General features: G+C 48.6%; 1 protein-coding gene across 7 annotated transcripts in view; it reads left to right on the forward strand.

Moving 5' to 3' along the window:
• Positions 1-12,257, forward strand: part of GNL3L (G protein nucleolar 3 like) — a 96,494-nt gene that overhangs the window by 12,371 nt on the left and 71,866 nt on the right. For all 7 annotated transcript variants that reach the window (XM_074391827.1, XM_039475703.2, XM_074391826.1 and 4 more), the window contains exons 3-9: positions 141-181; positions 1,315-1,422; positions 3,243-3,359; positions 4,171-4,254; positions 4,423-4,558; positions 5,585-5,688; positions 10,542-10,686. In XM_074391827.1, coding sequence (XP_074247928.1) covers positions 141-181; positions 1,315-1,422; positions 3,243-3,359; positions 4,171-4,254; positions 4,423-4,558; positions 5,585-5,688; positions 10,542-10,686 — 735 coding nt within the window. The remainder of the gene's footprint in view (positions 1-140; positions 182-1,314; positions 1,423-3,242; positions 3,360-4,170; positions 4,255-4,422; positions 4,559-5,584; positions 5,689-10,541; positions 10,687-12,257) is intronic.

The following is a 12,257-nucleotide window of genomic DNA, read 5'->3' on the forward strand; positions in this document are numbered from 1 at the left end:
CTTGTGCTGGATCTAGATAGACATGGTGTCTGAGGCTTCCTCGCTAGGTTCCCAGTGTGGCCTGGCCTTGAGTAAGGTGTCAACAAATATTGTGTAGGTGGATGATGGCTCTTTTCTTTCTTTCTTTTTTTCTTTTGTAGAAAATAAAAAGCCAGGTGAAGGCTCCAAGGGCCACAAGAAGGTAAGTTGGCCCTACCCTCAGGTAAGGTATGCCTTTTGGGTTTTTTTTTTTTTTTTTTGGTTGTCTTAATAATTTTTTTTTTTTTTTAAATATAAATATGGGGTTTCACCATGTTGGTCAGGCTGGTCTTGAACTCCCGACCTCAGGTGATCCACCTGCCTTGGCCTCCAAAGTGCTTGGATTACAGGCGTGAGCCACCATACCCGGCCACCTTTTGTTGAAGATAAGATCAGGAACAGGTTGCTTGTCCTGGGAGAGTCCCGCTAAACCCAGTAGGTATTGGGTGACTCTGGACAGAGTGCCACATTTGTGTCATTGGATCTGACTTTCCTTCCCTCTGGCTGGCCACAGCATAGAATCAGCAGCATTTTTCCCAAGCCATATGCTGCTTTGTGCTTGATTTACCTTGGTAGGGATTATCATTTTCCCCATGTTTTAGTTGAGGAAATTGTTAGTGGGAAAGTAACGCAACTGGGATTTGAGACTGTCTGATTCTCAAGTCCCTGTTTCTAATGGAGAAGAGGGAGGCAAAAATACCATCTTTGACCCCAGCTCCTGGGTCTCCTGGTCCTGCTGGGAAAGGTGTGGGTAACTAAGGCTTGGGAAAAAGCAATGAGAAGAAGGTATAAGCCAGAGAAGGCTTGGGTTCTCACAGTTTAGGGTGAGGGAAACTCTCAAACTTTACTCAGCCCTCTAGCATCACCTGGAGGATGAGTGAAAACATCGATTACTGGGCCGCACCTCAGAGTTTCTGATTCAGTAGGTCTGGATCAGGCATCTGGTGATTTGTATTTCTGGCAAGTTCCCAGGTGCTGCTGCCACTGCTGGTCTGAGGACCGCATTTTGAGAGCTGCTTATCTAGAAAGGTTTTCCCTGGGCCTTGGGAAACCTTCCCAGCTGCTCTTCCCCTCCGAGAGGTCTCCCGTCAGTCCCTGCCTGGCTGTGGTAGACAGGCGCTGTAACCAGCCAGATGGGCAGATCTTTGGGGATGGAGCCCGAGTGAGAGGATTGAGAAATACAAGGAGCATTTATGAGGGGATGTTGAATTCCTTCTAGGGCTTCCTGTGGCCTTTTTGAGGTGATTTCCATGGGTTAATTACCTCTGGTTTTTTTTTCTCTTATGTGGTGGGCAGCCTGCAAAGCAAAATGGGAAGAAAGCGGCCTCCAAAGTGCCCTCTGCACCTCGTTTGGTTCACTGCAGTGGTCATGCCAATCGAGAGGCTGAATCGAAGAAGAAGAGGGTAAGCTTTTAGCCTTGGTGGGGAGAGAGAGGTCCTGCCTTGAATGCCAGGTCCGCAGAAGTGTTGAATGGACGGGCAAAGGCAAGAGGTGTTAGGGTTGTTGAGGCTACTGGTTGAAGCTAGGAGAGAGGGAGGTTCCCGTGATACTGGATTTATGTCTCCATTTGCTCCCCACCCAGTCCATTGCTGTCTGGCTTATGCTTCCACTGCTCTGCTGACACTACCCCTGCTGCCCTCATCAGCGCCTTCCCTGACATCACATTCATGGGTAGTGTTCTTCCCTCATCTTACCGAATGCTCAGCATTTGAGGCCACGCTTTCCCTGAAGTACCTGGACTTTCTTGTCATCTCAATCTCCTGGATGTCTTCCTCTTTGACTAGCCATTGGCAGTCTCTTTTGCTACTTTTTCCTCTTCCTTATCCTTTTTATTTTTTATTTTTTTGAGACGGAGTTTCACTCTTGTTACCCAGGCTGGAGTGCAATGGCGCGATCTCGGCTCACTGCAACCTCCGCCTCCTGGGTTCAAGCAATTCTCCTGCCTCAGCCTCCCGAGTAGCTGGGATTACAGATGTGTGCCACCATGCCCAGCTAATTTTTGTATTTTTAGTAGAGACGGGATTTCACAGTGCTGACCAGCATGGTCTCGATCTCTTGACCTTGTGATCTACCTGCCTCGGCCTCCCAAAGTGCTGTGATTATAGGCGTGAGCCACCACGCCCGGCCCTTTTTATTTATTTATTTTTTGAGATGGAGTTTCGCTCTTGTTGCCCCTGCTGGAGTGCAATGGTGTGATCTCGGCTCACTACAACCTCCACCTCCCAGGTTCGAGCAATTCTCCTGCCTTAGCCTCCTGAGTAGCTGGGATTATAGGTGCTCACCACCATGCCTGGCTAATTTTGTATGTATATATTTTTTGAGATGGAGGCTTGCTGTGTTGCCCAGGCTGGAGTGCAATGGCGCGATCTTGGCTCACTGCAACCTCTGCCTCTGGGTTCAAGCAATTCTCCTGCCTCAGCCTCCTGAGTAGCTGGGATTATAGGCGCCTGCCACCACGCCCAGCTAATTTTTGTATTTTTAGTAGAGACGGCGGTTTCATCATGTTGGTCAGGCTGGTCTTGAACTCCTGACCTCAGGTGATTTGCCCACCTTGGCCTCTCAAACTGCTGAGATTACAGATTTGAGCTACTGTGCCTGGCCTTCTTCCTTTAAATGATGGAGCATTAGCTGGGTACGGTGGCTGATGCCTGTAATCCCAGCACTTTGGGATGCTGAGTCAGGTGGATCACTTGAGCTTGGGAGTTTAAGACCAGCCTGACCAACATGGAGAAGCCTCATCTCTACTAAAAATACAAAATTAGCTGTGTGTGGTGGCACATGCCTGTAATCCCAGCTACTTGGGAGGCTGAGGCAGGAGAATGACTTGAACCTGGGAGGCAGAGGTTGCGGTGAGCCGAGATTGCACCATTGCACTCCAGCCTGGGCAACAAGAGCAAAAACTCTGTCTCAAAAAAAAAAAAAAAGATGGAGCATCCCAGGACCTTGGTCTCTTTCCATCTCTGGTATTAAGTGATTCTGCCTGCCTAGGATACCTTCTGTCTCTGCTTTATATACCCTCTTTTTTATTTTTGTCTGCCACTCTTTTCTTCCCTTCATGTCTTTTTCTTCTTCTCAAACCGTCATCTCCTGCTATCATATCTTCCCTCTCCCTGGACCCTGCTCCTCCCACCTCTGCCGTGTTGCGCCATTTCCTCTGTCACCCATCCCTCCCTTAGGCTGCAGACCCAGTCAGCTCCAGTCCCAGTGTGTGTTCCCTTTTTAGGTTAAGGAGATGAGGGAGATGCAGCAAGCTGCCCGCGAGCAAGAAAGACAAAAACGCAGGACCATGGAGAGCTACTGTCAGGATGTCCTGAGACGCCAGGAGGAGTTTGAGCATAAGGTAAGAGTGCAGCCCTGGCTCCTGGGTAGGCTTGCTCAAAAGCGTCTTTTGCCTTTTTTCCGTGAAAGGGAAGAAGGAAGGGTGTGAAGTCGTTGGAGGGGAGCAAGGGAATCAGTGCAGAGAGGATGGAAAACCTTCGGGATGGATGGATGAAGGGAGGGAGAGAGGGATGGAGATAAAGGGCCATTTTGAGCCTTACCTGTGACTGGACACCCCCGGAGAGCTCCTGTCTCCCAAGGTTGAGCCTAAAGACTGGGGCTGGTGGTAGGGCTGGGGGCTGGGAGAGGTAGGTGTGTCCAGGGGATGGGGTTGGGGGAGAGGGAGTGAGAATATGAGGACGAGATTGAGAGACAGAGAGGAGCATATGTGAGGGGATGTCGTCTTCCTTCTAGGGCTTCTTGCTGCTTTTTGGCAGATGTTCTTGTCTCACACACAGAACACACGCTTGCCAACTGCTGCTCCCCTTCCTGACATGCGTGTGTGTCTTGCCTCCCCCATCCTATGTCCCTCATAGATTGTTTTTTTCTCACACCTCCCTCTTCCCTCCCTCCCTTTCACACCCCTGTGCACACTCAGGTCTCCAGCTGGTGCTCGAGCACACACATACACATAGGCGCACACAAGAGCCATGGGGGTCTGTTCATTTTTCTTCCAGTTCCCAGCTTTATTAGTTGGTCAGAGCTACTTTTTGGTGGGCTGAGACTCACGTGGTTTTTTTTGACCTCCTATAGTTTCCAAAGCCCTGCTTCCCTTATCTCTCTCTCTCTCTCCCCGACTCTGCCCCTGGACCATTCTCTTTTTTCTCCTTTAGGAGGAAGTTTTGCAGGAATTAAATATGTTTCCTCAGTTGGATGACGAGGCCACAAGGAAGGCTTATTACAAGGAGTTCCGTAAGGTACAGGGTTCCATTTCTTCAGAGTTTTGGGGAGGGCTTTAGTCCAGCCCCATTTCCTCTCCGTTTCTGGTTTTTCCTGGCAGAGATGGAGACTTACTGTTTCACGGGCCTGTGTCACTGCTACCCTGTTCTATCCCTGCCCTCATCCCTCGGTCCTCTGCCCTGTAGGTGGTGGAATACTCTGATGTGATTCTGGAAGTCCTGGATGCCAGAGACCCATTAGGCTGCCGCTGCTTCCAAATGGAGGAGGCCGTCTTGCGAGCCCAAGGCAACAAGAAGCTGGTCCTGGTCTTGAACAAGATTGGTGGGTGTTAGGCAGGAGTGGGTGTGATAGGGGAGGGGCCAGGCCATCTTGAAAGTTTAGCTTGGACCGGACCCTGAACCCAGCAATTCAATAGTACTCATAATAGTCATGCAAAGTAGAAATTTTAGTTCCAATTTTCAAAGCCTGTATCACAGAGTATGGTACAGGTTAGGTGTGGAGTCCAAGCCTGTCTGCCTCTCAGTCCCCTGTTCTTGCCATTTTGAGCCTTCTCTGTGACTGGACAACCCTGGAAAGTTCCTCTCACTCAAGCTGGAACACAAAGACTGGGGCAGAGGAGCACGTGGGCTTAGGAGTCACTCAGGTCTGGGGCTCGGCTCCCCACCTGTCCTGATTCTTTTCTCTGAGATACTGGATAAGTCATGCCACCTCCAAGAGCTCCTGTTTCTCTAGCTGTAAAATGGGCCACGACTATCCCAACTTCACAGATTTGTTGTGAGAATTAATGATTCAATGCTTGGTACATGGCCATTACTTCACACATGATAGCCATTTTTTTTTTTTTTTTTTTAAAGATGGGGTTTCACCATATTGGTCAGGCTGGTCTCGAACTCCTGACCTCAGGTGATCTGCCCCCCTCAGCCTCCCAAAGTGCTGGGATTACAGGCGTGAGCCACCGCACCCGGCAGATAGCCATTCTTGTTACGGTGATCTTTGACATTCAGCCTAACCTAGAATGATCCAGAGAGGGGATGGGAAACACAGCATTTGGGAGGCCTCTGATGCTCCGGGCGCTGTTTTGGAAAGAGTACATTTGGGACCAGACAGCTAGTTTGTCCATTTGCCCTGAGGGAACAGAGGCCCCCTCAGGGAGGGCTAGGACATCTCATAGACCAGACTGTGCTTTCTAACTCCATCCTGGGGACTGTGTAGGACTGACAGGGCCAGTGTAGAGACCTGTTGATGATAGGTGGGCCTAGCTTTGGGTGTGGGTGGAGGTGTCTTTGGAGGGAACCATGGACGTGTTGTTCTGCTTACCAGCCCCATCTGTTCCTGTATTTACCCTAGACCTGGTTCCCAAGGAGGTTGTGGAGAAATGGCTGGATTACCTTCGGAATGAGTTGCCAACCGTGGCTTTCAAGGCCAGTACCCAGCATCAGGTCAAAAACCTGGTAAGCCTAGGGCTAGCGTCAACTAGCCTCTTTCAGGGGAGCTTGGGGCCAGAGTTGGCAGTTTGTGACTTGGTCTGAGACCTCCAGCCCTTCAGTAATTGAACTGGGACTTCAACTTTGAGCCTTTTGCTCCACTGAGTGACTTTTTTTCTCTTTTTTTGAGGTGGGGTTTTGCTCTTGTTGCCTGGGCTGGAGTGCAGTGGCGTAATCTTGGCTCACTGCAACCTCCACCTCTGGGGTTCAAATGATTCTCCTGCCTCAGCCTCCTGAGTAGCTGGGATTACAGGCACATGCCACCACACCCAGCTAATTTTTGTATTTTTAGTAGAGACGGGGTTTCGCCATATTGACCAGGCTGGTCTTGAACTCCTGACCTCAGGTGATCTGCCCGCCTTGGCCTCTCAAAGTGCTGGGATTACAGGTGTGAGCCACCACACCTGGCCAGTGACTTCTTAATATTAGCTTAACTTCACTTCTGTTATTATCACTCTTCAGTAAGTATTTTTTTCGATTGTAAGGATAATACATAATGTCTACAGGCAATTTGGAAAATGCAGTTAACTACTTGCTAACTTTATTTATTTATTTTTTTGAGACAGGAGTCTCACTCTGTCGCCCAGGCTGGAGTGCAGTGGCATGTTCTTGGCTCACTGCAACCACTGCCTGCCAGGTTCAAGCAATTCTCCTGCCTCAGCCTCCTGTGTAGCTGGGACTGCAGGCACGGGCACCACCACGGCCAGCTAATTTTTGTATTTTTAGTAGAGACGGGATGGGGTTTCGCCATGTTGGCCAGGTTGTTCTTGAACTCCTGACCTCAGGTGATCCACCTGCCTTGGCCTTCCAGAGTGCTGGGATTACAGGTGTGAGCCACTGCTCCCGGCCTAACTTTATTTTTTATTTTTTGAGACAGTCTTACTCTGTCACCCAGGCTGGAGTACAGTGGCACCATCTCAGCTCACTGCAATATCTGTCTCCTGGGTTCAAGCGATTCTTGTGCCTCAGCCTCCAGAGTAGCTGGGATTGCGGCTAAGTTTTGTATTTGTTTTTTAGTAGAGATGGGGTTTCATCATGTTGGCCAGACTGTCTCGAACTCCTGACCCCAGATGATCCACCAGCCTTGGCCTCCCAAAGTGCTAGGACTACAGGTGTGAGCCACTGTGCCCAACCAACTACTTCTTAACTTTAAAAAATACATAGACCTTCATTCATTTTTCTCTTTGAAACAAATCACAGTTCTTCATAATTACATCATTAGTAGAGAAATATGTATTCATTGTAAAATATTAATACAGAAACAGATTGCTTCTGGGGAGAGAAATTGGATACTAAGGGATATTTTTTTTCAATTTTGCGCTGGATGTTAAACTTTTTTTTTTTTTTTTTTGGCGTGATCTCGGCTCACCGCAACCTCCGCCTCCTGGGTTCAGGCAATTCTCCTGCCTCAGCCTCCTGAGTAGCTGGGATTACAGGCACGTGCCACCATGCCCAGCTAATTTTTTGTATTTTTAGTAGAGACGGGATTTCACCATGTTGACCGGGATGGTCTCGATCTCTTGACCTCATGATCAGGCATGAGTGTAATCTAACCACGCCCGTAATTTAACTGTAAATTTAGTCTAGCCGTAATTTAACCGCGCCTGGCGGATTTTTTTTTTTTTTCTTTTTCTTTTTCTTTTTTTTTTCTTTTTTTTTTATTGCATTTTTTTTATTGCATTTTAGGTTTTGGGTGGATGTTAAACTTCTTAAAAAATAAAGTAGAAAAAATAAAATCTACTACAGATAAAGCTTAAATACCCTTTTACGAGTCTTCCTAATTCTAGTGTCCTTTATTCATGCCCAGTGGTAACTAACCATTGACAGTTTGGTGTGTGTTCTTCCAGATTTTATTTGTTTTAGATACAGGGTCTCAATTGGTCACCCAGGCTTCAGTGCAGTGGTGATGATAGCTCATTGCAACCTCACACTCCTGGGTTCAAGCCATCTTCCTGCCTTAGCCCCCTGAATACCTTGGAGTATAGGTGCATGTCACCACGCCAGGCTAATCTTTTATTTTTTTGTAGCGATGAAGTCTTGCTGTTCTTTTTTTTTTTTTTTTTTTTTTTTGAGACGGATTTTCACTTTTGTTGCCCACGCTGAAGTGCAATGGCGCGATCTCAGCTCACTGCAACCTCTGCCTCCTGGGTTCAAGTGATTCTCCTGCCTCAGCCTCCTGAGTAGCTGGGATTACAGGCATGTGCCACAACATCCAGCTAATTTTGTACTTTTACTAGTGACGGGGTTTCACCATGTTGGTCAGGCTGGTCTTGAACTCCCGACCTCAGGTGATCCTCTTGCCTCAGCCTCCCAAAGTGCTGAGATTACAGGCGTGAGTCACTATGCCTGGGCTTTTCTTTTTAAATTTCAGGTGGAGTCTTGCTCAGCCACCCAAGCTGGAGTGTAGTGGCACGATCTCGGCTTACTGCAACCACCATCTCCTGGGTTCAAGTGACTCTCCCGAGTAGCTAGGATTACAGGCACCTGCCATCATGCCTGGCTAATTTTTTTTGGTGTGTGTATTTTAGTAGAGATAGGGTTTCACCGTGTTGGCCAGGCTTGTCTTAAACTCCTGACCTCAGGTGATCTGCCTGCCTTGGCCTCCCAAAGTGCTCGGATTACAGGCATGGGCCACCACTCTCCCCCGAGATGGGGGTCTTGCTTTGTTGCCCAGGCTGGTCTCGAACTCCTGGCCTCAAACAACTCTCCCACCTCAGCTTTCCAAACTGCAGAGATTACAGGCATAAGCCACTGTACTTGGCTTTCCTCTAAATGTTATTCTGTGCTTTGGATATACATACAAGTATATATGTAAAGAGGGAATATTGTTTGGAAGTCTTATGTGTATCATAATATGTCAAAAACACATAATACTATGTGGTGTTTTTCTCTCTTGGACATCTTTCTACAGAGATGTGTCTTTTTGATGCTGAATACAATTAGTTTCCAGTTTCTTATCGTTAAAACCTGGGCTTCCACAAACACCCTTTCACGTGTCTCCTTGGCACATGGGCAAGTGTGTGTGTAGGTGACATGGAGACAGGGAGTGGCTGAGTCATAGCTTTTCTGCATTTTACATTTTCCCAGACCCTGATATTGCCCTCCATGATGGCTGTAGCAATTTATACGCCCACCACTGGGGTAGATGAATGCGTGAGAGGGCCTCTTTTCCTATACCCTTGGCAACATTTGATAGCATTAAACTTTTTAAATCTTTCAGAAACATGATACCTTATTTATAATTCTTGCCATTCTTTTTTTTTTTTTTTTTTTTGAGACGGAGTTTTGCTCTTGTTGCCCAGGCTGGGGTGTGGTGGCGCGATTCCGCTCACTGACACTTCTGTCTCCTGGGTTCAAGCGATTCTCCTGCCTCAGCCTCCTGAGTAGCTGAGATGACAGGAATGCACCACCACGTCTGGCCGATTTTTTTTTTTTTAAAAGTGGAGATGGGATATCACTGTGTTGGCTAGGCTGGTCTCAAACTCCCAACCTCAAGTGATCCACCTGCTTCAGCCTCCCAAAGTGCTGGGATTACAGGAGTAAGCCACTGCATCTGGCTTCTTGGCCTTTTTGATGGCAAAAATAGAAGCCACCTTTTCTGTGTTTTTTTGAGATTCAGTCTCAGATCTATTGCCCAGGCTGGAGTGCACTGGTGCAGTCTTGGCTCACTGGAACTTCCACCTCCTGGGTTCAGGCGATTCTCCTGCTTCAGCCTCCTGAGTGGCTGGAATTACAGGCGCATGCTACCACATCCAGCTAATTTTTGTATTTTTAGTAGAGATGCGGTTTTGCCATGTTGGCCAGGCTGGTCTCGAACTCCTGACCTCAGGTGATCCACCCACATTGGCCTCCCAAAGTGCGGGAATGTAGGCGTGAGCCACCGCACCCAGCCAGAAGCTGCCTTTTCTGATAGCTGTGTTTCATTTGTATTCCGCTTTAAGGATATAGCTTTTTAACCTGTTTTCTTATTGATGGATATTTAGGCTAATTCCAATTTTGTGATACTAGAAACAATGCTGTGGCCGGGCATAGTGGCTCATGCCTATAATCCCAGCACTTTGGGAGGCCAAGGTCGGCAGATTGCTTGATGCCAGGAGTTCGAGACCAGTCTGGCCAAAATGGTGAAACCCTGTCTCTACTAAAAATACAAAAATTAGCTGGGTGTGGTGATGCATGCCTGTAGTCTCAGCTACTTGGGAGGTTGCGGCATGAGAGTCACTTGAACCTGGGAGGCAGAGGTTGCAGTGAGCCGAGATCGTGCCACTGGACTCCTGCCTGGGTGATAGAGTGAGACTCTGTCTCAAAGAAAAAAAGTAATGGAAGATGAAGGAGGGAATTCTGGGCAGAGGAGGTGGCATCAGGAGTAAAGGTTGGGATGGCCTTGTCCTGTGTGAGGAATTGAGGGAGAGTAGGCTGTGGGCCAGACACCCTCTCATCCCTGCGCAGGCAGGGAGGCTGGGCATCCCTGTTGTACACACAGGGCACTGAGGCCTGCAGAAAAGAAGCCGGCTTTGCTGGGCATAGGCCTGTGAGAAGTAGACCTGGAGCTCAGACCTGGCCTATCTAGAGCCAGGATGCCATCCTGCCATTGCCGAGGGAAGCAAGTGACATGTGTCCAGCCAGAGGCGGGGGCAGAGAAGACTGGAAACACAAAGTGGAGGGGAATGGGGAAGTGATACGTGTTCAGGATGTGTGTGCAAAGCCTTCTGTTTCAGGCTGAGGAGCTCAGTGATCATAGGGAGGCCCTGAAAGTTGGAAATCTGGGGTCAGACCTCATCTGCCACCTGATGTCTCTTCTGTAATATTTACCTGTTTTCCAGAATCGTTGCAGTGTACCAGTAGATCAGGCCTCTGAGTCAATGCTAAAAAGCAAAGCCTGCTTTGGAGCTGAAAACCTCATGAGGGTTCTGGGGAACTATTGCCGCCTTGGTGAAGTGCGTACCCACATTCGTGTGGGTGTTGTGGGTAAGACTTGCTGGGTGGTCACGGGGCCCAGGCTTCTTTCTTAGGGGGTCACTTCATTGGGGGAAAGGATCCTGGGAGTTTCGTTGTCTTTTGGGGGAAGAGAGGAGTGGTTCAGGAAGGGTAAATTGGATTGGTGGGCATCACTGTGTATTGAGTATTAGAACCATGGAGCAAATGCAGGGTACCAGGCTTGGAGTTGGCACCATCTCATCTTACTAGAGCTATGGAAGGGAGGGCTGACCATCTATCTTTTAGAGATGAGAATACTTTGTGAGGCCCAGAGAAGGGCAAAGGGATTTGTGGAGCCCAGCCCTGTGTGAGACAAGGTAGAGCTGAGGATCAATCCTGGCCCTTTCTGGAACACAGGTTCCTGAGGGAGGGGGGATGAGAATGGAGTAGGGAAAGTGAGAGAGGCAGAGATATAGATCATCAGAGAGAGAAAGCGAAGCGTGAAGCCACGAGAGAAAGACATTGGAGAGAGAGCTGGACACGGAGAAGTTACAGGTACAGATACCTGTATAGACACAGAAGAAGACCTGGAGAATGAACGGGGAAGCCAGATGGCAGGGTTGTGGGGAATGAAAAGAGGGGACAAATTTACATGATGGAGGTGTGCAAAGAGGGAGATAGAATCAGAAATACCAAAAGGGACATAGAGACAGGCACACATACAGAGTTCTGCAGAGGGAGACATAGGAAGGGTAGAGATACCCCATGCATGTGGAGAGGCAGACATGTGTTCCCAAAGAAAGAATGAGAGAGGCAAACGTTCCAGGGATAGAGACAGATTCAGGGAGAGATATACATGGAAGTAGACTGGATAAGAATGTAGATACAGAGGAATACATACACGTAGCTCTAAGCATACATACAGATCCACAAACACACAGACCCACGCTGCAGACCCAGAGATCCAGAGGAGGCGCATCTAGAGAGACAGATCCAGAGTCAAAATGCATGCAAACCAAGCCCTTCTCACACATACCCACCCTAACGCTGCTCCCCCAACACACATAGAAACACAAGGAGGGCCGGATGTGGCGGCTCATTCATGCCTGTAGCCCCAGCACTTTGGGAGGCCGAGGCAGGCCAACCACTTGAGGTCAGGAGTTTGAGACCAGCCTGGCCTACATTGCGAAACCCCGCATCTACTAAAAATACAAAAATTAGCCCGGTGGGGTGGCGAGCGTCTATAATTCCAACTACTTGGGAGGCCAAGGCAGAGGAATCGCTTGAATCTGGGAGGCGGAGGTTACAGTGAGCCAATATCGCGTCACTGTACTCCAGCCTGGGCGACAGAGTGAGACCCTGTCTCAAAAAAAAAAAGAAGACACATGTGCCTACATACACTTTGACCTTCGAACATAATCACATACCCAGAGTCACAGAGGAACACAGATACACAGACATGTCACGATGAGGCAGATATGTGTACCTATGCAGAGAAATAGACATACAGAGAGCAGGTTAAGGAGGAGGCACAGACAGGCAGACAGTAGAAGAGACACCGTGAGACACATACAGAGGGCCATCCACAAAGTGACCGGCCCAGATAACAAAGACAAGATAGA

This window comes from Saimiri boliviensis, chromosome X (assembly GCF_048565385.1).
Source record: "Saimiri boliviensis isolate mSaiBol1 chromosome X, mSaiBol1.pri, whole genome shotgun sequence".
Lineage (NCBI taxonomy): Eukaryota > Metazoa > Chordata > Mammalia > Primates > Cebidae > Saimiri > Saimiri boliviensis.